The sequence below is a fragment of the Grampus griseus genome (genome assembly GCF_964374135.1).
Source record: "Grampus griseus genome assembly, chromosome: 18".
Lineage (NCBI taxonomy): Eukaryota > Metazoa > Chordata > Mammalia > Artiodactyla > Delphinidae > Grampus > Grampus griseus.
In genome coordinates, this window is record NC_139012.1 from 77,422,154 (window position 1) to 77,449,405 (window position 27,252).

Below are 27,252 nucleotides of genomic sequence, written 5' to 3' on the forward strand. Positions count from 1 at the left end.
AAGTGATCCCATCATTCGTATACTTTTTCATTACAGTTTATCACAGGTCACTGAATAATTCCCTGTACTATACAGTAGGACCTTGTTGTTTAATGGTTCTATTCTTTCAATAAAATACAATAAACACTAAATTATACACAACAATGACATTTATTGAATTACGGTTATTAGAATCTATTTCTTTTATCTCAGTAAGACACATGAATCGAATGTATTGAAAAGGGAATTGTGCAATATTTGGCTAAAGGGACATGACAAACCAAGAAATCTTCACTAGTCATTAACTGAAAGAATTTAGCTGAAAAGAACGCATTTTAAAGACAGATCTACAACTTTCCCACACACCCGACAGTTACCTTGGACAACTCCATGCCTGGCCCACACTGCTTGCAGAGAACACAGTTTCCTGACTGATTCCTGAATTCCTGTTGTCCACAGTCTCCTGTTTCACAGATCACTCTACATGCCTGAAATAAATGTTTCACAGCACGTTATCTTAAGGGAAGTTAATTCTATTTCTCACAAAAAAGGAATAGTATCTTCAGTGTTATTCGCATAATCACTGAATGTAAACATTAATTCAGAGTGAGGCCAACTCAGTTTTCACTTCAGGAAGAATAACCACTTTCTGGAAAAGTCAGTGGAACAATTAAATCAACAAGCCTGATTCCTCTCTGTATGCCTTGAATGAGAGCTCTCTTTTTCTGGATTTAACTGCTATCTTCTTCTGACACTTTTCTGAGTACCCAAGGTAAAAACAGGTAGAAACTGCTCTCTTTTCTAAGTAAGAAGATGTATAAAAGAACAGTTATGTAGAGACCGAGGTCCTTTTGCAACCTGAAAAAGTCTGAATTCAAGAATTATATTTTTGCTCTTTAAGAAAACATATTCACCCATAATGAGTTGAATAAATAAGTAAATGGAATACATATACTAGTCCCAAGAGCTCTGCTATTATCCTTTAGACATATCTGATACCCAGCTTTGATGCAGAAGTTTTTCAGCTGAATTCCATTTACTTAGAGTTCATCATTCAAAAAATTCTGACAATCGTGACATCAGTAAAATTCTTGATAATGATGAAAATAACAATGGCCCAACTCTCTGAATGCTTCAGAGTAAAAGTGTCATGTAAACATGAACTTACTTTCCTACTGACTGCCATTTTGCCACTTAATTTGGACCTAACAATATACTTTTTTAAAAAATTAAAGTATAGTTGATTTACAGTGTTATGTTAATTTCTGCTGCCCAGCAAATTGATTCAGTTATACATATATATACATTCTGTTTCATATTCTTTTCCATTATGGTTTATCTCCAGATATTGAATATAGTTCCCTGTGCTATATAGTAGGACCTTGTTGTTTATCCATCCTATATGTAATAGTTTGCATCTGCTGACCCCAAACTCCTAATCCATCCCTCCCCCATGGCAACCACAAGTCTGTTCTCTGTGTCCTAACAATAAACTTTGGTTCACAGCATAGGACTTAAATGCAAAGATTATCTGCTTTGCAAAAACAAAGGTTGTAAGTCATTTTCAAGATATAGTCTTTATTTCTTATTTTACCTAAAAATGTAAGTTCATCTTATACACACCATCCTACAAAAGTATGTATATCTGCTTCTTAACAGACGGTATTTCATTAAAAATGTTGATATTAACAGAATCTCAGACTGGTGACAACATTCAGTTCAAACTCTTACATCAAGCAGGGACTCCCTCAGTAACATTCCTGACTATTGACACAATTTTGTTTCCCTAAAGGAAAACTGAGAACCTCAGGAAGCACTGGGGGAACAGAGGCTGGTGTGTGTCATGTCCACGGCACAAGTGCACAGAAATGGTTTTTGACGGTTATAACAATGGGAGGTTATTCAGTACAAACTGTCTCCACCTTGGAGCAAATATCTATAATGAAGTCAGCCAACCTCCTTAAATAAAATCACAGCCTTAACCTCTAGAGCAGGCAGGAGGGAGAATCCAAGGTGGGGTTCAAGACCAAACCATGATTTGGGGCTAAAGGTCTAGTAATCACCTCCCACCTTTCTTAACCCTCATTAACAACCAATCTTAGAGGAGTTTGGTTTTATTTAAAGGAGAGAGAAGATTCCCCTCCACCACAAAGACACTGCATCGCTTTGAGAAAGAAATGCCTCAGCTTCTCTTGTGGACCATTTCTTCCAATGTTTAACAACCTCAGCTCCAGGAAGGGATGTTTTCCTTACATCTATCTGCATGTCAGACTCCAATCGGACCCCATTTCCTCTTCCTTTGTCTTCCAAGAAGACTTCAGGAACTGTCTTCAGTGTAAATAATTCTTTTTATATTTGTAGATCATGACTGCATCTCCAGATTAAATGTTTCAGTAATTCTTTTGAACACCTACATAGATGTTTTGTGTTAAAGCTTTCAAACATTACAATTCTCCATCTGTCTTTGATGCTTTTTGAAACCAAGAAGGATATAAATAACTATGTAAAACAATAGCATTTAAGAAATGATTCCTAATTTTTCACAACCTGTGAAGTCGTGGGCTCCAAACTAGAATCTAAGGTCTTGTTAGGCTGTGCTGGGAGCAGCATCTGCCTACAAACTCGATGGAGCAACATTATCACGCAGCAACGAGCGATGCTGTGGTTTTATGATTTCATCTAGATTTAAATAAATAATTGCGACCACTGTTACACAAGTCAAGACCCAACAGCAACCTCTGACTTATTAATTATATGCAACAATGATAAAATGAATTTGAAAGAAAATTTTAAGATATGGGGTTAGAAATAGAAAATAGATTGGGTACTAGTTCTATGAATTCTTTCCCCACATTATGAAAGTAAAGAGCTGACTTACCAAACAGGCTAGTAAAACTACAACCGTGCAAAATGCTTTCTGTTGTTCTAGTAGCACTTTGAAAGCCATTGCTCTCGTTAAATGTATTTCTGGTTGAAGAGCTCTAAAAGATAAGAAGATACAGTTAACATTAATAACATGAGTGACTGCTTTCTGTATTTACTATACAATGTTACCATTTACTATATACACTAGTAAACCATAATATTATTTAGTATGTTAGTAAGACATAACACTATTTATGTTTTAAAAGGAATCACCTTTTAAAAGGATACCATAGACAAGTACGATGTAATTCTTTACAGATTTAGGTTATGAGAATTGAAGCTTTGTCTACCTACACAGTATATACAAAATTCCTGCTGGCTCTGAGTTCCCAGGCTACACATGCCTTTATTTTCTTTCTATCCAAGTCTCTACAGTGTCCAGTCGACTTCACCCAGCAGAGAATCACATTCAAACTGTGACTTATAGAAACCTTCCATTTATACGGGTTTAGTCATACAGGATGATAACAATGATAAAATAACAATTAACACATGCTAAGCACGCCATGCCAGGTACTATTTTTAGCAGAACTCATTTCATCTTCACAACTACTCTAAAAGGTGGATACTGTCATTATCCCCGTTTTAGAGATGGGGAGACTGAGGCTCAGAGAGGCCTGAGTCACTTGCCCAAGGTCACATCGCCAGTGAGAGGCAGAGCTGGATGCAAACCCAGGTGGGTGGCTCCAATGTCCCCGTGTCACATACACCTGAAAACAACCTGCTCCGTTTAATAAAAACTGTGTGCTTGGGTATTGGGCCTTCAGCTCCACTAAGAAGCAGAAATAGCTAACATCTGGCATTTGTGAGCTCTTCCCCAAAACCAGTGCAGTGCAAATCATCTACGAGCAGAAAAATGAGCATTTGTTTAAAACCATCTAAAAATCATTTACAAGTGATGAATTGGAGGCAGTATCCTGACATTTCAAGAAAAGATAAACTAAGCCTCTTTGTCTTTACCAGGAATGATCGAAAATGCAGAAATGAATCTGTTTTGTTTTGTTTTACAGATTCACACAATGTCAAGAGAAGAGATTTATTTGAAAATGTTTAAAAGGTGAAGACTCACCTGGTTGCTCCATTGATCAGACAGAGAAAAAATGGTTCCGTTTCTCTTTAACAGAAACCCAGAGCAGATAACCTGACTAACTGGAAAGAAACCAGAGCAGAGAACCAGAACCAAAGAGCTCAAGAAAAACAGCAACAATAACAAGAAAGGAAGCGGGCTGAGCAGGCTGCTGTCCTAACCATGGACCAAGCAGCCAGCCAGGGGCGTACCCCTCCCCCGCCTGGAGACCAACCCAGGTGGTCATCCCAGCTGCCCCAGCAGCTCCAACCACCAGGGCAATGAAAAATCATTTGTAAGCTTGGCTGAATGAAAGACCCATTTTGAGTGAATTCAAACGGCTTTTTTTTTTTTTTTTTTTGCTTTTCCAGCTTCTTGGTCATAACTTTTTTTCCCCTTGCATATCTCAAAATCATCCAGCAATTACCCAACCATGCAACCTGCTGCTGTGTAGACAAAGGATTGGGGTCAGAAGATAAAATCACATTCCCTGAAAGGTATGCTTTAGGCTATCTCTTTCCCAGCGGGGTCTTCAATTTTTTTTAATGTGTTAATTTTTTTAAAGTAAAAAACATAAAATCTACATGGAAGTAAACTAATATGGAAAAGAGGGTATAAATACCAAAGCATTTACATAAAACATGAGAAATAAAGAGAGCGATAGAGTCTGTCCATAATCGGTCGATAATCGAACATCCAGTTTACACAGAAAACTCTCCTGGGATACGGTGCAGGTTACTGTGTAAGGCACACAAACACTGCCGCCTCTTCTTGGAAAGGCACATCAATCTAGAAGTCATGGCGCTATGCTTCTGACTTTGTAAGATACACCCATTTTGTGTACAAAAATAAATGTGCCAACATATTATCAATGGTTTAGGTTTATACTGTGGTGATCCAGGTGAATTTTTTACCCTCTTTACCCTAAAAAAATCTTTGTAGTGTAAATATTTCATGGAAAAAATATATGAATAGTGCTCTTGGGGCAAAAAAGGTAAGTAACATGATCCTTTTTGAAAGTTTATAAACTAAAAAAGATGATGAGATAAAAACCACATATACACTACCAAAAAAAAGGAGAAAATTTGAACAAAGTGTACTATGATTTTTGCATCACAAAGATTTTGGGTCTTTTTTAGATGATAGGGTAGAAAAAAATTAATGGAACTAGATCCAATGTGCTGATTTGTCTTATCGTCCCAACACACATGCTAAATTGAGTAGTTTGAATGGGAAATACAAAAGGAGCATTGCTACACCTAAATTTCCAGGGGTCCAGGTGGGTTTGTCCCTGCAGTTTATCTTCTGAACTCCTCGGCCCGGCACCTATGCCCTGTACAATCTCACCCGCCGGCCTGCCGGTCCCATCACGGGTCACTGCTCTCACTGCCCGCCCAGCTCAGCCGTACCCCAATACCCACAGTTCTTCTGGACACCCGTGATCCTGCCCTCTTGGCCTGGACAGCCTTTCGCTTTTTGGGTCCCTCTGGGAACCAGCTCAACTATCACTCTGCTGAATGCGGTCCACAGCCAAGCAGAGTGAAGAGAGGTGCTCCCTGGGGTTCCACAGCCCTTTCCGCATCCATGGACAAGACCCATCACATTGCAGGTCAGTTTCACTCCCAGACTGAATGTTCCTTTAAAGCATTCAATTTTAGGATCACACCTAGAACTCTCTGTGTTCCCAGTGTCGAGCACAAAGGTGCTCAGTGAACGCTTCCGGAATTAACTAAGTGAATGAAGAAGCACAAAACAATGAAAAATACATTGTGGGAAACACCTGACATTTGTTTGCACGTAACAGATCTAATTCTTCTGTGGTGAACAGGATAAAATAAACATTCTGTTTCGGATTTATATAAAATCTTATTGCCTTCTCAAGGCATTCAGTGCCTTAGATTAGGACACAGGATTAAATGATATAGTGACATATTTTTAAAAATCCTAATTGGCTTAAAATACGCAAGCAGCGCTTCACAGAAGATTTCTTACACTGGGAGCTGGGGATTGAACTGTGCCACTGAAATACGCCACTTCTGTTTTCTGTGGCTTCTTGTTTAACCTGGCTTTTTACACCAAGAGGCTGGGATGTAATTTAGACTTGGGTGGGTGATCCTGAGAGCCGTCAGGGTGATATAAAGGCCAAGTTCCAATAGTCTTCTGCAGGTAAACCCACCATAACTGAAAACAGCCTGGGCGTTATTGAGAATGGTCACAGGAAAATGGCAACCGGAACACCTGGGTTTTCAGTCCCATTTCTTAGCAAAGTCACTCTGAGACCACACATCTACAGAGACAAAAACAGACCCCTTTTCATGGGGTGAGCTGAGGGTCTGCTGAAATAACACAGGTAAGATGCGTAGCCCAGGGCCTGGGACAGACTAAAAGCTCATGGCTTTACCCACGGTGAAAGCTGATGTTGCCGTGGTTCCTGCTGTTCTTGGGAGCATCACTTACTCGCTGTGGACCTCACCCAAGTCTGCTTCCTTCTCTCTGAATTGGGCGTCGTGACAGTACCGCCTCCTGGACGGCTGTGAGGAATAAGTGAGCTTAACAGCTGGAAGATGTGACTGTTCCTGGCCCAGAATAAGTGCTCAATACTCATTAGCAATGGTGGCCGCCACTGTTAGTGATATTATTCTTGAGGAGCAAATGGTCCAGTTGTGTGTGACAGTCCCTGAAGGCTGCAACCTTCTGGACAAATGTGGGACATGACGCAGACTGTCGTAATCGAGGGGCAGGGAGCGTTTCAGGCCTCTGGATTGAGGCTGTAGAAAGCGTTCGAAGACTGAGAACAGGGTCAGTGTGAACTTAGCATTCATGGTACCAAGTACTGTGTCAGTGCTTCAGAAGAAGTACAGCTTCTTTCCTTACTACCTACCCTCTAAAGCAGATCTTTATCCCCACACAATGGGGAGAACGCGGAGGGCCGAAGGACACATGTACTAGAAACAGTGGAAACCAAAGCAAATTCACGCTTGGTGACCCCGAGGCAGGGCCCTGGCGCTCTGCCAGCTTGACTAAGGGCTGTACCCTCCACACTGAGCATCCAAGTCCCTTCCACTTAGCACAGAAGGACTACATCCAACTGGTCAACACGAACAAAGCTATGTAACCACGTAACATGTTGAATGAACACCAACTCTGATGAAGCGGTTATTAGGTGCCTGAAAGGAGGTGATGCCACCTGGGGGAGGACGCCGCACAGGTGTGCTTTGCAGGGACTCCCAGGTAAGCAGGGCTGCGGAGACTTTTCATGCCACCTGGCCACAGACTGTTTAGAAATAAACAATTTAGCCCTCGCAGTGTTATAAGCGTGACCTTGAATTTCCTGGAAACAAATGAAATACCTTATGAAATGCTTTGGCATTCATAAAAAGAAGGAAAAGTTAATGAAATAACAAGCATTTAAGTAATAATATTTAAAATAAAAACAAGGCCATAAAAAGGTATTTACTGAAATTGCTTTTAACTTCTGGGTCTGGCCAAGGTAAAGAAATGCTTTTATAGATGGAATTCCGGGTTCTGTTTATTTGGGGGAGGGTTTGTCGAGCACAAGATACACACATTATGAGATCACGTACGATGGGCCCACAAGGGTTTTCAGTTTGCCTAAATATCAGGAGAAGACCAAGGATGCTGGTTTACAGGAATCTAGGTGTGTGGCATTCCTGCCTCACCATCTGCTCTACAGCAAATGCAAGCGGGTGTCAGGAGAACCAGGCAAGCAAAAAAGAAGAGGTGGGAGCCCAAAGCACAGAGCTGGCAAACACTCTGTTAAGCGGCAGAGAAAGCGGCTGCTTACCAAGTTAACCTGCTTAGCCTGCGCATCTGAACGAATGGTAACTAACAGGGAGGCGTCCTGATTGGCCAGCCTCTAGACGGGGTAAATCCAACAGATGCTGAAACGAAGTGCAGCCCCCTTCCCTTCCTCGTCCAGATCCTGAAGACCTGGGCTGGTGCGTCACCAGGCAAAGCTCAGGGTTTCTGGGAGCAGCTGCGGAGGGGCAGCGCCCTGGATCTGAACCGCGGTGGCGGCTTCAACCTGCAGGTCCCTCCACTGCCGCCCGTCTTTTGCCTTGGGGCTCTCCTATACACTGTGCCTCATCTACCATGCCTTCCCTAAATCTGTCAAACCGGGGTCTCCCTACATCTGGCACAGGAACCCTCCTTGGTGCTTCCGTAGCACCCTGGATATCTCTCTGTCTCACAGGATGATTATCTAGTTCCTTCTCTCTCTTTGTAGCTCTTGCATTGCATCTTGCCAGGAGGCATCGTTTCCTTCTGTCAGTACAGCACTTAATTTTAAAAGTAAGTTTTCAATGGGCTTCCCTGGTGGTGCAGTGGTTGACAGTCTGCCTGCCGATGCAGGGGACACGGGTTCATGCCCTGGTCCGGGAAGATCCCACATGCCGCGGAGCGGCTGGGCCTGTGAGCCATGGCCTCTGAGCCTGCGCGTCTGGAGCCTGTGCTCCGCAACGGGAGAGGCCACAACAGTGAGAGGCCCGCGTACCGCAAAAAAAAAAAAAAAAAAAAAAAAAAGCAAGTTTTCAATATTAAAAATGAAGCATTTTCCTGAAAAATTAGAAAGCCTGGCATCCATGAGTCCCACATGAAGGCAACATGAGCTACAGCTGAGCATCTGTTGTCCCATCCACAGAAGAACATAGGCGTCTGGTGCTCCAGTCTCTACTCCTCCCTATTGTCACAGGGGGCAACCTTCCTTCATTCATCATCAACCAAGCCGTTTGAGTTTACCGTCAGTTAGGGTCTGAGGACTTCATGACAAGAACTGCGATTTCCCTCTAGAACGGTAACTCACCCAAAATACGTGCCCAACGTATGCTGAATACATGAAGAAATCCATTAGCTAGGGATAATATTTTTACTCTTAGGGCTTTTGTAAGGGATAAAATAACATAGGGGAAAATCTGTGCGACCACAGCTCGAGCTTGAACTGTAAGTGTTGGCGGTAGCACACAATTCAGGTGAGGACCCCATTTCTGAATACAGGTCTATAATATCAACAAAGATCACCAAGGAGGAAGATCTGATATGTATCTTTCTAATTTTAACAATTCAGTAACCTTTTTGAGAATAGTCTTTATTTGTGATCTTATCAATGACCAAAATATATGAATCTGAAATAACTCAAAAAATCTGGATAATTCGTTTCACAATAAGTTGCTTAATTTTCTTTTATTTTTCCCCCCATCCCTTCAAAGCCATTTGATTTATCATCCAGCACACAGGGCATGCAACATGTAAACATTTTCATCTAGCAGAACTGTATGAACATTAGGTCATGAAGCTACAACCAACTCATACATTTTTCCAATATGCAATAAGCTAAAATATTTTTAAAGAAATCAACATTAAAGTACACTGGCAGGCTTACAATTTATAAAATCAGCACTGAAATGACGCCAATGCCACACATAGAGCCTTTTACATTTAATGGTGGAACAGAATCATAAATGGCTGCGAATAATGTCAGTCCCATATGTGAAGAGAATAAAAAATTAATTTTCTTTTTTTTAACATCTTTATTGGGGTATAATTGCTTTACAATGGTGTGTTAGTTTCTGCTTTATAACAAAATGCATCAGTTATACATATACATGTGTCCCCATATCTCTTCCCTCTTGCGTCTCCCTCCCACCCTCCCTATCCCACCCCTCCAGGTGGTCGCAAAACACCGAGCTGATCTCCCTGTGCTATGCGGCTGCTTCCCAGTAGCTATCTACCTTACGTTAAAAAATTAATTAGAAATTTAGGGTACTGCTATTTCCAAACGGGGCAATAACCCCTAGCCTCTAGCTGTTCTTTATCTCTGTCTTCAATTTCACTATATCCTGAAAATTGTTCTTCCTACACAGTAGGGTTGGCATCCCTTTTTGTAGCCTAGGAAGCTCACGAAGGTATGCGGTAATAAAAATATACATATTGTTGTTGGCTGGGAAATGAGAATGATTTCCCTTTTCAAGTCAAGAAATATCTTCTACTAAAAACTCTACAAGCTCTAAAACGTTCTGTTGCCAAATACAATATCTTCAATTCCTCCAAAGTTCAAAAACATTAGGGGCCAGTCACTGTCAGGCTCCTATAATTTTTTTCAACAGAACTTAACCTAGGATATGGTTTTTTGAGACTAATTCTTTTCATTTCTCTGAGTTGTAGGTGCTGTCATTTTTGCTTTAGGAAAATCAGTCATAGTGTTCTCAGAATGTTCAATCAACAAGCGTCTTGTAACTAATGTACTCTTCCCCCAATTCACAAATGTTTCTCAATCCTAAAATACAAATAGGACAATTGTGGCATCAAGGTCTGAGGGGACCCCAAACATTGACACAATCTATTCTAGAGAATTGTGCATAATAATGTCTACAACACAGCTGTTGAAATTTTTATTTTAGAAGCCTGGATAGATTCCAAAGTCCTTCTTTGTAACATGTGTAATGTTCTCCATTATAAGAGGCCTCCATTCTTTTAGAATTTCCTCAGATTAGAGCCATCCGAGCAGACGGAGGGGAAGAGTTGGCTGAATAACATCTAATCTTGAGGTGGACAAGCTCCTTTGTCTTATATAATTGCTGAGGTTGGTTGCTCTCTTTTTAAAAACCCAGGTCTTAAAACGTCAATTTAAAAGGTACCTATTCTGTGATGTGTGGACTAGACGATAACCCAATACTGTTTAAACATCTTACTTTTAAATGTAAACATTTGAGACAGATAAAATACGATGAATGAATTCACTGCTCAGCCGGTAAATCATGAAAGGAAACTGCGTTTCTACTGCTTGACTGTTCTTTCTCTTCAGCCAGAAGGTCATTTTAGACAGGCTCTGACCATTTAAGAATCCGCTGCCATGAGACGGACGCCTTGAACTGTTTAACTGTTCCTGGCTCCCCTATCCCATAAGCAGCTGTCTCTTTATTTGGGGTGTACATTTATTCGAGGTGGGTATTCTTATTCAACCTGTTGTCAACAGACAGAGCATGCTGGCCTTTTCCAGATTTTTAAATGCTTGACTTTAAATATTGATTCATCAGATTTAAGAGGACTTGGCTTTCTTCATTAAAGATGCCTTCAGTTTTTTGTGCTGTGTTATATTTTGAATGGTTGAACTGGTTGCAGAGGATTGGGTTAAGCTTGGGTTCAGAGATTTAAACAGGTGAAAAAGGAGAATATTCTCCTCATGTCAGCAGAATTCCTCACTTAGGTTTCAAATGTCCCCAACATACCCTGGATTCACATATTAGAGCTACAACTAGTAAATTAAATGAACATATTAAGCACAGCATGTGATTATTACATGTATGTACAAACACATTATATATAAATTAAATTTGATGACCATCTAAAGTAAAAAAAAAATTTTTCTTTCTGTTCTTTTAAAAAGCCTCTTCAAGGTTACTTAAATTTAGCAGTGTTCCTTATTCAAGTCTTCTGGATAGGAAAGGCACTTTACATTGCAATTTCAAGTGCATAAAACGTCTTCCTATGTCCTTACCTTTCAAATTCAAAATCCAGCCTGGACTCAGAGCCTAAAAATACCCCCATCAAAGAAACAAATAACAAAAAAAAAAAAAAAAAAAAGAAACAAATAATTTCCATGAATGTCCCAGAAAATGCTAACACAACATCCTAGAGCTAGCACTTAGTATGGAAAAACATTCCCAAGTTAATAAAGCCATGTGGCCTCAGTAACAAAGTAGATGTCATGAGACACTTCCATGGGTTAAAAAGGAACAAACATAGAGCTCATGGTAATGCACTATGTATTCACGTCAAGGCAGTATTTTCAAAATGAAATTGCATTTCTGTGTTTTGTATTATCCTCAAAACTTAATAAATATTATGCGAAGAAAAACTCTTTTTAAGTACCGACATCTCTGTGAATAACTGTCAAAAACTGTCTTCCAGGGAAGGACTCTATTCTCACCCCCTCTAGTTGCGTATGTTTAAATTAGATAATAAGCCGTGCTTGAAATAAACATGCTTTTAAACTACACCTAAGGTGAAGCTGTACAACAGAAAACATATGGAGTAAATCCTGAGCGAATGCAATATAATCTTCCCTTTTGCATACAAGTATCTGGTCATGAAATAACAACATATTAAAATAAATCCTTCTGTTTGCGGAAGTCATGTTTAACAATAACTGTTTCCTGTTTATATAAAGAAATCGTCTTCTAGTAAAGGAAAACTGTCATTGGAGTAAAAACCACCCATTCATAAGTAGTTTGTTAAACTGTTTCAATTAAAGAAATATCGAACAACGCTTATGTTTTTTCGTTGTTTGCAAATTGAGTCCTTTTATTAAAATGCAAAGAAAAAAAAGTGACCTGGATTTCTTACAATGGTAACTGCAGGTTTGACGCATAGTTCGCTACCATCAAAACATATCGCTGTATTTGGATGGTTCCAAACGTCATCCTCAAGAGTGTATGAGCTAAATTTCTGTTCCATGAAATGGCATGAGACCCTTGACCAGGGCTGTGAGAGCGGCCCTTCCCATCACTGTGTCTACGGGCTGCTGGCACATCCTCCGAGTGCCCACCCTTCCCCTCCCCAGCTCCCTCCGGCCCGGCCGGCCTGCAGACCGCTTCCCGCCAGGACGGGCTGGAGCGCCCCCGTCCAGGCCCCGGGAGAGACTCGAGCACACACACACTCACGCACCTTCGCCTACATGCAGCCTTTCTATTTACAAGATCCCTGCACAGCGGGGCTCAGCGCGGCCACTCCCGTCGCCCACGGGGGCCGGGGGGTGCTCACACCCTCCGCTGCCTCCAGCTGCAGCATCTCGGTGGCCTTGCTGTCAGTCTTCCCGGGAGTCGCCTCCGCCGGCCCTGTCCTCCCGCCCCCTACTCTGCACGCGAGCAGCCCAGGCCGGCGCCCCCTACCTCCACCCGCAGCTGGCTCCTCTCCGCGCGCGTCCCGTGCGGATCCGCCGCGCGGCGCGGCGCCACGGACCCGGGGGCGGCGAGGCACCTACCTTCCCGGGTGCCTGGAGGCTGCTCCGCAGGTCTCGGCGGCGATCTGACGCTCCGGTACGCGCTGAACCGTGCTGAGCGCGCGGCACTCGGTGCGGAGCTGGGCCGGGGTCCCCTCCGCGCGCGCACACCCGGCACGTCCAGGCGCCGCGGGTCCGCGCTGCCCCGTAGCCCGGCAACGGCCACCGCCTCCGGCCCCGCCCACCTGGAGCCCCGCCCACATCGGAACCACCGCCCACCACCCACCCTCTGGGCTCCGGGCTGCGTCCCCGCAGTCGCCCGGGTGCCCCAGGCCGCGGTCCAGCCGCTGGTGGCCCCCGGGCTGCGGGAGCTGCTGACTGCATCCCGCTGGCGGACCTGGGTAGGAAGGAGGGGGCTCACCAAGACCACGGAGAGCGGGGCTGTGTCGGGGACCTGCCTGCGGCTAGGGGGACGCCTTCGCGTCCACCTGGACCTGTTTCCAGGCCTTTGTGCCTCTGCGCTGCCGGTGACCTTCTACCCCGCGCCCGCCTCTGCGCCAGGAAAGGCCCGGGAAACGATGTGACACGTGTGCGCGGCGAGTGCGAATCACCAGGACCCAGCCCATCAGCCGCCTCGTCATTCGCAGATGCTTTTCCCGGCGGGTCCTCCCCATTTCGCTCGCCGGACACTGGCCTCCAGAGGTCGGGGTGCGTCCACCGCCTCGGCGCGGGCACAGCCCGGTCCGGCCCAGGCCCCCGGGGATCGTGGGCCGCGCAGGTCCGGGCTTCGTGCGTCCACACGCGGCTCGAGGACGGTGTCGAGACTTCTCCACTTTGCGCGCTTACGAAGCAAGGCTAATGGTGCCCGCTCCACAGATTTAGTGGAAGGAGTAAAAGAACCATGTACAGAACAAATAGGTTTCCGCACTACAATGCTGCAGGAATGTAAGCAATTGTCGTTCATCCGTCCAGTGAGTAAGTGGACAAACTTCCCCCCAGCCCAAGAGACTGCGCACGCACCGCATTGGTGCAGGGGCGCCCACCACTTCCTGTGTTGGTTCTGATTTCCCCGGCACACCTGCACGTCTCTTTGAATGGAACCAAATCCCATGTTTCCTTTCTATACCGCAAGGCCCATGGTAGCGGTCAATAAATGTTTGTTGAGAGAATGAATAAGTTGTCACCGTTGGTCACCAATCCGCCCGTCTCATGACCCCGCACTGAGAACGGGGAATGCGCTACTAGGTACTTGTAAAAAATACATTAAAAATATCCTTCCAAGTGTCAGCCTCAAGGCTGTCATGGCCGGAACAGAAACCGCAATCACGACTTATTTTTCACCATTTACAAATGATACGCACTGTCCTACCTGAACGTCAAGGCGAGTGTGCCTGTCCCCAGCCTACCTGTCAGCTGTGATCTGGGACCACATCACAGCCCAAGGTTCCCTAACAAGCTCGCCCTTAGATGGAAGTTACCTATTTGTCTAATTAGACCTCACCTTCCCGAGGGCACAGCTTATTTCCTTCATAGCCCAGAGCCCAGCACACAGGGCATCCTCCAGCCACCGTGGTTAAGCTGACTTACTGCTGCTTCTCTGTTAAGGTCTCACACACTCACCCCTTCCTCCTCGTTTTCTCTTCATCCCACCACCCCGTCCACTGCCAAACAGGCCCTCCGCACCCTTCCCCTGAATGCCCCGCCGTCAAACCTCCCTTCGAACCTCCCTCCCGGCTGCTCTGTTCCACCCGTCCTGCTTCCCCCTGCCTTCATCATGGTCACTGTCCAATGAAAAGATTTACAAAGATTCCTCACCGTGAAGAATGGCTTCCAGTCAGGGATTTCCATGTTTGGGCTCCACCCACATCTCCAGCTCTATCTTTCCTGCCTCTAGACGGGACACTGGGAGTTCTGGCCAAACTGGTCTGCGTGCCTTGCCTCCTGTGTGCCCTGAACTTGCCCTTCCTTTGCGCCCCAAGCTTCCTCTTTATGCTGCCTCCCCTGAGTTGGTAAGGGACCAGCTCAGAAGCCACAGCTCCCAGGAGTCACGGCGAGGTCTGAGGCCTTTTTACCACAATGACAGCACCCTCCTGTCCGGAGTTCCTGTGACTTAGCTTTCCTCCTCAAGGACTTAAAAGGAGTCCTGCTTTCGAGAAGCAGCATATTTTGCTCAAACTTGCATCCCGATAGTATCAGACATTCACACGAATGTTCAGTAAGTGTTTTCTGAGAGGAATTTAATCTGCCAGTGCAGGAACTACTTTGTCTTTTCTCTGGCCTCCCTTTCTACTTAGAGACAGCGGCACAGTATGTAGTTCACTCACTCTTGCAGCATGTCATCTGTACGTGACTGCTCTTCCCCGTGAGCCCGCTGCTAGCTCTCTGCGGACAGATCCTATTAACGTACACAGCTGGCCTTGGAGGCCAACTGGCCGTTGGCTAGTTGCATGCCCTTGGAAAAGTTACTTGACCTTCCCAACTTTCTGTATCTTCTACCGTTGAAATAAGTTGTTTCATTGGTCGCTGTTAAATAAGATGCGGTATTTAAAGCGCTTGGCCCAGTGCCTGGCACACAGTAAGTGCTCATTAAATGGCAGCCACCGCTGGCAGGGCTGTGCCTTTTGTCAGGCACACAGCACCAAGCATCAGAAATCGATAACTGAAATGGTATTCGACAGCAGAGAGCCACTGAACCTCTGCACTGTAGCTGTTAAGTGCCTCTTACTCTTTAAAGAAGAGGCCGCTTAAGTCAACAAATGCTCCCCACTTACCTCACTTTGAGTGTAAGTGACCTGGGGACAGTGTCTGAAGGAAGGAGGACACAGTGGTGGTACAAAAAGAATCATATGACTCCCAGGCTCTTTCAGAATGAAACCAATGCTTAGAATTAGGGCTTCAACCATTCTCTCCCTTTAGAGCACTGACTATCATGAATGAATTGAAATTTTAGTGAAAGGCTAAATTTTTCTTTTTTTTTCGTCCGCTGTGGCTTGAGGGATCTCAGTTCCCCAGCCAGGGACTGCGCCCAGGCCCATGGCAGTGACAGCCCGAAGCCTCAACCTCTGGACCGCCAGCGGATTCCCTGAAAAAGCCAAATTCTTAGGAAGATCTCGGCAGAGATGTTGTTTTTAAGACTATGTTATGGGTTGGTTTTCTGAAGCTAGTTTTAGCAATATCTAAGCTGATACGCAGTGTATTTGTTTAGAATGTATTCCTAAAAAAGTTGAACCAATGAAGTAACAAACTTCTTGAGAAAATAATTTCAGTGATAAGCTAGCTCACTGGAAGCAAAATTAATGGAAAATTGTTTGACTTTCTAGTAATTTCCATGTAAAGCACTATTTCATGGGAAAAAGGAATAGAAAGCAAGCTACATGAGACTCCTGAATTCTGTCCCTTTGTTCACAGTGCCTGGCACGTGGTAGGTACTCATTAAAAATTGGTTGAATGAATGAATAAATGGGGGGCCACAATCTCAAAGAGTTGTAAAGTTTGCCAAATATAGTTAAGAAAATAAGGGGGAAAATAACGAAGACCCAGCTATTGAAGTAATTCCCAGCACCCACTGCTGCCGATCAGACTATCAGCGCAGGGCTGGGGCCTGATGGGAAGCCACTTGCCCAAGGCCACACACCAAGTTAATAACAAAACAGGATCCAAAATCCAGGCTTCCTGAACCCTAATATAACCATCACCGTACCACGAATGCTTAAATTAATACACATGAAAAGTCCAAGGAGGGTATTTATTTAGTTGATATAATGTCAAACTCATGACATTTATAGAGCAAATGTGCTATAAGTTGCAGCACTTGCACTGACCCTGGTGAGTTTATGACACTGCGTTGGCCAGACTCTTCTCATGTGTTTACTGAGAGGAGAAACGACCCATTGACTCTCCTTCTCTGCTTCCCGATAAATCCAGGGGACTCTTCCGCACGTGGCAGAATTGAGGAACAGGCTCGCAGGGCAGCAGCCCATGAGGCTAGGCCATAGGGCTGTCTAGGTCCTGGGGACCATTAACAGGATGGGGAAAGCTGTACTTCTCAGAACTCTTCTCACAAAGGGAGTGGGCTGTGTTGGAAGAAATGGTTTCATGAAGTCACTCAACACCCCCATCTCACCTCCCTCCACCTTCTCACCAGAGATCTAAGTCACAATGGATGATGCTAAAGTACTTCTCAATCGAAGGATGTGAGACTTGGTCACTTCAGAGTGGTGACTTCAGCAAGTGGGTGGATCTGCGGGGCAGCTTGGAGCAAAGCTGAATGGCTTGTGACAGTTGAGGAGGAATGAGGCATGGCCACCAGGGAGCCTCCTCCTGCCCCCCCTTTCATAGCACGTTCCTCTAAACGGTGCTGACATTTTAAAGAATCACTCTTTAAAGGCACACCAGTTTCTGAATGTTTCCAGGGTGCCTGGGACCAGCCCTGCCATCACAGGGAGTCTGACCAGCCAGACCAATGGTGGATGCTTGAGTGTGGTCCAGTCCTGAAGCAGAGGAAGAATGAATTACGTCCTGAGGTCCTTTATAGTTGAAGATTCTAGGCCAACTGATGGAAAACCCTATCAAAAAATTCTAATAGTGCTCATGAAATATACCAAAAGAAGGAAAGAAAGAAAAACAGAGCACGTTTTTGCCAAATTTTGGCTGTAATGTTTGCTAACAGTTAAGTTCAGCTGTATGTAATTCTTACAATAGAAGGAATTAACTGCCCAGCCCTAGAACAAAAGAACCCGAATTGCAATCAGATAGACTCTAGTGGTGCCACTTAACCAGCCCTGCGACCCGTGCACTTGTTATTTAATCCCTCCGAGCCTCACTTTTCTCATCTGTATAATTGGAATGACAAACTTAATTGCTGGAAATTTAAATGAGATGGTGTCCTGAAAAATACTGTCAGAGTGCCTTGCACACAAGAACTCAATAAATATTATTGAATTAATAACTAGCACATTAATAAATATTAGTGAATGTTACTAAGTAATAATCTGTAAAGCTTTATATGAAACCTTTATGAGGGTGATAAGACATGAGAGATATTTGGCCTTGAGAGCAGTGCATATGTGTAAAATTTATAGTCAATAAATAAATTTATTCACAAGAAATATATTCCTTTTTTTTTTTCAAGAAAAAACCCAGAAGGAGTTAGTGAAAACATGTTCAAGGATTCTTAACATAATCAAATGTAATAGGGAATATATATCATGTACCAGCCCATATTGAATATGTAAACTGAAATCTCACAAAATCCCACTGGGAATCTCCCTGGAGGAATAGCAGCCTTTAATTAACTATTGAACTTTTCATGCACACCACTGACATCTTCTAAGAAAGTGTCAATTCCTTGGAAACACAAAAAGATGTGCATATAATGTCAAAAGATGTACATAATATATATATATGTGCACACACGTATATATACATACAGACACACGAATATATATAATTCCACATTGCATTGATATATTAAATTTTTGTGAAAATTATTTTAAATGTCATGGTAAACTATGTGTAGCAGTAATTGTGTTCAGACTGGTTAGAAATACGGAAGCAAAAGCAACTGTTGGAAGTCAGCGGACTAATCCAGTTGACTGACACATCTATCACAGAAACAAAAACTGCATAGCAGAAGGAAGTGGTTATCTTGATCTTTCAAACTGTTCTCCAGTCAGCAGTGCATTTGTTTTAGCAGGTGTTGGAAAATATCCATGGTGAACTGGGAAGGACACAGGACCAGGACTTGGAAAACAGGCCATGTAACTTAGTTAAGAAAGTCAAGTGACTTTTCTGCAATCTCAGTTTCCTCATCTGTAAGATGGCTATAAAAATTCCACCCTGCTTATTTCAGGAGGATGATCTGATCCACTCCCTCATTTCCCATATGAGAACACTGGGGAGTAAAGCAAATCCCTTAAGGTCACATAGCTAATCAGTGACAGAATCAGGACTAGAAATAAGTCTTTTGAAGTCTTGGCCTTTCTGCAGTAACAAAGCTGCCATTGAAGCAACAGATAGGAAAGTGCTTAAAAAATGTAATGTAAGGGTTCCGTTCAGTGGAAGTCTTATGGAGTATCCCCTCTTAAATCACAGTCAAGATCTTCAGGTAGAAATTCATTCAGAGACAGCTTTTGAGACTGTACCTGTACATTCAGCAATAGGCATCTTTCTTTTAAAATCAAATACAATCTGTTTCATTTCTCAACCAAGACACAAGAAGTAAACAATTAACTGAATTAATTCAGACACTGAAGTGAATTTTCAATGACTTGACTCGCCCAAGCTAGTTTTCTACAAAACCTAAATTAATCAGATAATTGCTAATTCTCCCTTTTGTTTTGTGTTGAAGGAAGTCTGTTTGTTAGAATGAACCTAGTAGCAGAATAAACAGTCATAAAAAAATTTTTTTAAGTCCCAAACATGAACTAAATGACGGAGTTCTTAAGCACACTATTTCTTTGGGCATCTTCTCCAGTCATTATCTTAAAAGTTTAATTTTCTTTATCCTAATGTGAACATTGCTACTGCTTTTGTGATTTAAAGAGGACTTTTTCAGCAAATAAATGAAAAAAATCAACCTAAGCTGATAATTCAGGATTTTGTGAACATGCTTTGTCACATTGTCAGTAGAATAAAAATTTAAATGCCTCTCTTGGCATGACTAAAAACAACAGTTAAATCTTTCAAATTCTCACTGACACATCTTAAAAATATAGTCAGTTTGGTATGGTTTTAAATAATCTCCACTTAACTGCTATCAGTTTTAAAATTAAGCAAACAATGCTAATTATCCTCCTTAGAATATCAGGAGGAAAGTTTAGAAAGTAATTTAATTAATTGGCTCTGAAAAATTAATTACACGTGAAATGAGACTCATTAGGCCCTTCCTGTCTCATCAGAATTTCAGACTAAAGAATAACCCATCTCTCTCATCACTTACACTTTCTCTGTGGTTCGGCTAGCATTAAAATAGACTATTGTGATGATAAATATCTTACCCCCCCAAAATTAAGACCAGAATATTAAAATGAACTAATGTGAACATGGTGCTCTTACATTTCCACTGTATTTTCTTGCATCTCGATGTAAAGACTTCACTCTGTGTGCACGCGTGCACGCATGTGATCACTGAATTGACAAAACAAGTTAACTTTCAAATTCAGCACAGCAATATATTTTGGTTTTGCCATGTTGAGCGTCAACTAAAGTAAAAATGTCGCTAAAAACTGTATGTAACATCATAACTGTTGATTACTCAGTTTCCATAAAGAGTTGGCAAATTTTAACTCACAACAGCTGTCACTACATTGAAAGTACATTTTAATTTAGGAATAGTAACTTTGTGAATGTTTCTGTACATGAGGCTTGTGCTATTGCCAAAGGTTCCAGAAAACCACTAGAGGATTTTTTTAAAACAAACTTAGCACAACTTCAACCTCCCTGTTTGAAAATTCTTCAGTTTTACCCAGAAAAGGCTTTAATCATACTTGAATGCCTCTCCAGTGATTCCTTTGAGGATATACACTGCATAAGGAAATGTATTTGATAGGTTGTAGTCTTGGAGGTGAGAGAATAAATAAAGAAACAGTATTGCCAGAGATGCACTGTACTCTTTTCTATGAGAAAACAAGGAAAACATTGGCATCCAGTAGAGTTCCTCCGCCCGTTTACTAAGTAAAGCAACCTGTAAATACTTAGAGCAATTACAGCCTACAGACCTCGGGCTCTGCAGCGGCGGGTGATTGCTAAAGTTAGCTCTCTCCCTTTCTGTCCTGTTGGAACAACTCATTTCCAAGTAAAATGTGCGCGACAGATTGCAAACCCTTTGTACAAACTACTAAACCGGCACCGAGTATCGTGCTTCCTCTCATCCATACACATAGTCCTCAAGCACACAAATGCTCGTGCTCTCTGCACTAAAACCATCTTTTCTGAGGACACGCAGGAAAAGCGAACTGAAAGCCACAACGAAACATGAGCGCGGTGCCTTCAGCGTGCTGAACTCTCTGCAGTACTCACCCTTTTCGGCAGCTGAGCTTCTCCCTGGCAGCGCTTCTGGGCCAAAAGCTCTACCTTCCCCAAAATGTATGTCAGCGCAAGCCCAGACGAATCTTCCAATCCAGGAGAAGAAGAAGAACCCTGCAGATCAAAGGCAGACGAGCAGCGAGATGAAATGCCCGTAATCTGATCGGTGATCAGTTGCAGCACATCAAAGGCAGGCCAAGTTTGCGTGTGTGCGCGCAGGGCTCTTGGAACGCTCCTTTCAGCAGGTAGTCGCCCTCCCCCCTCCCCGTCCTCGGATTCTTTTGTTTGACCCGGATCACGTTGCTTTCCTCCTTTTTTCTTGCACCCAGTTGGCCCGGCGGTGCCCCCAGCCCGGGCTGAGTGGCGGGACCGCAGCGCTCGGGTCCCCACGCTGCGCCCTGATTGCGCGCTGGAAGCTGCGCCTGGTGCCAGCGGGCCGCGCTGGATCCCTTTCATCTCGCCGAGCCGCGGATCCCATGACATCACCGCGCCGGGCCTGGCAGGAAGGCTGCACCGCCCGCGGGGAGCGCGCCCCGCCCCGGGAAGCAGGGCGGCCCGGCCTCTAATCGCGCTGCACGCCTGCGACTCACGCAGCGCAGCTCTGTCATCTGCTGCCCAGCTGGAAGGCCTGGCGGTACTGCGGGGTGATTCCAGCGGGAAAGGCCCCCTCATCCACCCTGGCTCCAGAGGACAGCACGTAATAATTGCCTCTCCCTTAGAGAAATCACAGTTCTTCCCGAAGACCGGGGGTCCAGTATCCAGAATGGTTCGGAGAAGCACCAGGACACTGCCAGGGGGAGAGCGTGACTTCTTCAAAGTGTGTTTTGTTTGAAGTGTGACAAGTCCTTAAGGATTTTAAGTAAACTGTCTTTTCTTTGAAATTTACATTGTTAGACTTTGCCAATTAAACAGCGGTACTTTAATTAAAGTAATTAACGAGCAGATAATCAAGAGTTACCTAGTGTCTGATATCTGTCACCCTCTCACTTAAGGCCCTGGGCGGACACTTAATCTTAGTCGCGGTCTTAGTTTGGGATTCAGAAAATCAGATTTTAAAACAACGTGTACTTCTTAGATAGGTGCAATTTATTAACACTTGTGAAGCATTGAAAATCCACAAAAGAGAAGAATGACGTAGAGGATTGTCTTGCCCCGTGCTTACCCCAAAGCTGTGCTCCTTGCCTTTTAGGGCCGTTTCTGCTAAATCCATAGTTTGAACTCTTTACTCACTAAAAATCATCACATTAGTCTATTTATCCATAATTTAAATTTTGTACTTCCCTGGTGGTGCAGTGGTTAAGAATCCACCTGCCAATGCAAGGAACACAGGTTCCAGCCCTGGTCCGGGAAGATCCCACATGTCGCGGAGCAACTACGCCCGTGTGCCTCAACTACTGAGGCTGCGCTCTAGGGCCAGTGAGCCACAACTACTCAACCCGTGTGCCACAACTACTGAAGCCCGCGTGCCTAGAAGCCTGTGCTCCACAACGAGAAGCCACCGCAATGAGAAGCCCTCGCACCAAGCCCGCATGCACCAACCAACGCAGCCAAACATGAATTAATTTAAAAAAAAATATGCTTCAAAAAATAAATTTATTGCACATTATCTAGAATTGTCTTGCTACCCTTCCTTAACAGTAGCAGATTCAATAAAATAAGCTTACTTTATTTTTAGTATTTATCCAAATAGAAAATAAAAAAATTCATCTTCTTTACGATCTAGGTTGCAGTGCATTTCTGAATTCCAGACCACTCTTTTACGGCCTGAAGGAAAATTTTCTACTTTCTAATGGCAACTTGCCAACTTTTAGAAGGCCAGTTAAAAATATTTTTGCAAAACTTAGAAGACAACAGAATTTAATTTATATAACTTACATAACTTCCCCTCCTAATTAGTTTCATCTAATTTTTTCCTGATGTGATATTTGAAAATGTAGTTTATGGTGTGTTTATTTCCAGACTTCTATGATTCTCGAACAATTTTTTTGTTTGTTTGTTTGTTTTGCGGTACGCGGGCCTCTCACCACTGCGGCCCCTCCCGCCGCGGAGCACAGGCTCCGGACGCGCAGGCCCAGCGGCCATGGCTCACGGGCCCAGCCGCTCCGCGGCACGCGGGATCCTCCCGGACCGGGGCACGAACCCGCGTCCCCAGCATCGGCAACAGGGAAGCCCCTAAAGTGACTATTTAAATGTTATACTGAACTCATTAACTGTTGAAACCAAAAATTTTGCTGTCAAAATTTGTTCGAGGGGCTTCCCTGATGGCGCAGTGGTTGGGGGTCCGCCTGCCGATGCTGGGGACGCGGGTTCGTGCCCCGGTCCGGGAGGATCCCGCGTGCCGCGGAGCGGCTGGGCCCATGAGCCATGGCTGCTGAGCCTGCGCGTCCGGAGCCTGTGCTCCGCGGCGGGAGGGGCCGCAGTGGTGAGAGGCCCGCGTACCGCAAAACAAACAAACAAACAAAAAACCGGTTAAGGTGGTAAATTTTACATTATGTGTATTTTACCACAATTTTAAAATTGGGGGAAAAAAAGCGTCAAGCAGAATAAACCCTCCAAGAGAAGCTAAGTTCCTTTTCCTTCTCTGTGAGGATCAAAGAACAATATTTAATTGGGATATCGAACTCAAATTTGAGTTGGGGTCAGTAGTCGAAAGGGAAGGGCAGGCTATCACATAGCTCCTGGGTCTGGTTAATCTGAAGCCTGGGTGAGTCAGGTGTCCTTAAGTTCTCCAAAGTCCTGGGACCACTTTGGCATGATCTGGGACCACGCTATACGTGATTATAAAAAGAAAATGATTCAAGCCTGTTACGAGTTGAATTGTATCCCCCAAATTCATACGTTTAAATCCTAATCCCCAGGACCTTAGAATGTGACCTTATTTGAAGACAGGGTCTTTACAGAGGTCATCAAATTAAAATGAGGTCATTAGGGTGGGCCTGAATCCAATATCACCGATATTCTTATAAAAGGAGGGAATTTGGACAGAGACACACACAGAGGGAAGATTGTGAAGACACAGGTAGGAGACGACGGCCACCCAGTAGGGAAAGAGAGAAGCCTGGGGCAGATTCTCCCTCACAGCCTCAGAACAGACCAACCCTGCTAACACCTTGATTTCAATTTCTGTTGTTTAAGCCGCCCAGTCTGTAACGCTTTGTTTGGGCAGCTCAAGAAAATCAATACAGAGCCCCGATCCAACATCTCAGAAGGCTGACAGTCTCCTGATCAATACGCCCTCCAATCTGCTTCCTAAAAATTCCTCTCACCCCCTGCTCTGGCTGGACTTGTCCTCTCTGGTGGCCAGAAGACTCCTTCCTTCTCCCAAAGTGCCAGCCAGGGGTACTGTTGAGTGAAGCAGAGTATTACTGAAAGTCACTGAAGAGAGGGATTAAAGCACAATTTTTGGCTATTATAAATAAAGCTGCTATGAACATTTGTGTACAAGTCTTTGAGTGGGTATATATTTTCATTTCTCTTAGGTAAATACCTAGAAGTACAATTTCTGCGTTCTAGGGTATATGTTTAACTTTTTAAGAAGCTGCCAGATTTTTCAAAGTGATTGTACCATTTTACATCCCTGTCAATAATGTATGGGATTTCCATTTGCTCTACAGCCTTGACAATACTTGCTGTTGTTGGGACTTCCCTCATGGGCCAGTGGGTAAGACTCAGCGCTCCCAATGCAGGGGGCCCGGGTTCAATCCCTCGTCAGGGAACTAGATCCCTCATGCATGCCGCAACTAAAGAGCCCACACGCTGCAACGAAGATCCTGTGTGCCACAACTAAGGCCCGGCACAGCCTAAATAAATAAATATTTTAAAAAATTAATTTAAAAACTCGACTTGTTATTGCCAGTCTTTATAATTTTAGCCATTCGAATGGAGTCTACTGGTACCTCATGATGGTTTTAATTTGCATTTTGCTGATGCTACTGCTTACATTTTTATACATATAGACTTCAGTTTTTAAAATAGTTTCAGATTTACAGAAAAATTGAGCAGTTAGTACAGAGATTTCCCATATACCCCCTGTGCCCTGTACACAGCTTCCCATTTTTAGCATCTTATGTTAGTGTGATATATTTGCAATAATTAATGAACCAATATTGATACATTATTATTAACTGAAGTCCTTAGTTCACACTAAAGGTCACTCTTCCTGTTGTACAGTTCTTACGGATTTTAACAGATGCATAATATCATGTTTCATACAGAATAGTTTCACTGCCATTATGGTATTATACAGAATAGTTGTATCGATTTTGACAAATGCAATGTCATGTATCACATGTGGGATTTTGACTGAGATTCCATTGAACCTATAGATTACATTGGGAAAAATTGACATCTTAACAACAGTGAATCTTTCTATTCAAGGACATAGAATATCTGTCCATTTGTTTAGATCTTCTTTGATTTCTTCAATCAGAGCTTTGTAGTTTTCCTCATATAGATCATATATTTTAAAAAATTTATACCTAAGTATTTTTGGTTTTTGGGGGGTTGTTAATATAAATGATATTGTGTTTATAATTTCAAGTTTCAACTGTTCAGTGATTGTATATAGGAAAACAATTGACTTTTGTGTATTATATCTTACAATCTTGCTGTTATCACTTTTTAGTTCCAGGAGTTTTTTTGTTAATTATTTGGGTCAGTTCTTTGGATTGTCTGTAATCATGTCATCTGTGAACAAAGAAAATTTAATTTCTTCCTTCTCAATCCGTTGATTAGTTGTAAATGTATATTGCAAACTCTAGGGCAACCATTAAAAACTAATCTAAAACCACTTTCATAGAACACTATGCTGGCTCCATGGGTAGTACAGTTACCTTATAACCAAGCGTTCCTATTCCTCTCTCACATCTCTTATAACACTGCTGTCATTTTTTTCATGTATCTATATGCTATATCACTCAATACACTGTTGCTGTTGCTACTTTGAACAGTTATTTTTTAGATCCATTAAGAATTTTTTTAAATTTAGCCTTTATTTTACCTTCATTTACTCATTCTTGCCTTATGTAGATTTAAAGTTTTGACCTATATTACTTTCCTTTTCTTTGAAGAATTATTTGGTGATTTTTTGCTTTTCTTTCAACATTTTAGATATTTCTCTCCACTCTCTTTTTGCTTTCATAGTTTCCAATGAGAAGTCTGATGTAATTCTTATCCTTGTTTCTTGATAGGTAAAGTCTTTTTGTTGTTTTGATTTTTGTTTTTAGATTTCTGTCAAGATTTTCTCTTTGTCTTTTGTTTTCTGCAGTTTAAATAGGATATGCCTATGTGTAGATTTTTTTGTGTGTTTATCCTGGTTGGTAGTTTCTGAGTTTCCTGGATCTGTGGTTTGGTGTTTTTCATTAATTTTGGAAAATTTTCAGCCATTGTTATTTAAAATATTTCTTATCTAGGGCTTCCCTGGTGGTGCAGTGGTTGGGAGTCCGCCTGCTGATGCAGGGGACACAGGTTTGCGCCCCAGTCCGGGAGGATCCTGCATGCCGTGGAGCGGCTGGGCCCGTGGGCCGTGGCTGCTGGGCCTGCGTGTCCGGAGCCTGTGCTCCGCAACGGGAGAGGCCACAGTGGTGAGAGGCCCGCGTACCGCAAAAAAAAAAAAAAAAAAAAAAATTCTTATTTAAAGTATTTCTTCTCTTTCTTTCTCTCTCTCTCCCTCCCTCCCTCTCTCCTTCCTTTCTTCCTTTCTTTCCTTCCTTCCTTCCTTCTTTCTTCTCCTACCAACATTCTCATTACTTGTGTGTTATGCCTTTTGTAAGTATCCTGTAGATTTGTTTCATTTTTTTCTCTGCATTTTAGCTTGGAAGTTTCTACTGATATTTCTTCAAGTTCATTGGTTCTTTCCTTCACTGTGTCCTGTGTACTGATGAGCCTATCGAAGGCATTCTTCATTTCGGTTACAATGTTTTTGATTTCTAGCATTGCTTTTTTATCCTCTCTTTTAGAGTTTGCATCTGTCTGCTTACATTACATCTGTTCTTGCATGCTGTCTTCTTTTCTCCATTGGAGCCCTTAATATATTAATCACAGTTAGTTATGTGATAATTCTAAAATCTGAATCATGTCTGAGTCTAGCTCTGATGCTTGCTTTGTCTCTTGAGACTGTGTATTATCTTGCCTTTTAACAGGCCTTATGATTTTTTGTTGAAAGCTGGACATGATATATGAGGTAATTAGACTGCTAATGGAATGGTGAGAAAGTACAGAAAGATACAGTAATGAATGTCTTCAGAACAATACTACAGAGAGAGAGAGAGAGAGATTTTGGCTTCATTGCGAAGTACAATGT

General features: G+C 43.0%; 1 protein-coding gene across 2 annotated transcripts in view; it reads right to left on the reverse strand.

The window, feature by feature from the left end:
* TNFRSF19 (TNF receptor superfamily member 19) overlaps nucleotides 1–21,330 on the reverse strand; it is an 88,669-nt gene extending 67,339 nt beyond the window's left edge. For both annotated transcript variants that reach the window (XR_014298087.1, XM_082675795.1), the window contains exons 1-3: nucleotides 20,946–21,330; nucleotides 2,858–2,960; nucleotides 357–467 (exon numbers count right to left, since the gene is read on the reverse strand). Coding sequence is in view for 1 of the 2 variants with exons in the window: in XM_082675795.1 (XP_082531921.1) it covers nucleotides 357–467; nucleotides 2,858–2,926 (180 nt within the window). In the remaining variant the exon portion in view is untranslated. The remainder of the gene's footprint in view (nucleotides 1–356; nucleotides 468–2,857; nucleotides 2,961–20,945) is intronic.
* Nucleotides 21,331–27,252: the final 5,922 nt, after the last annotated feature.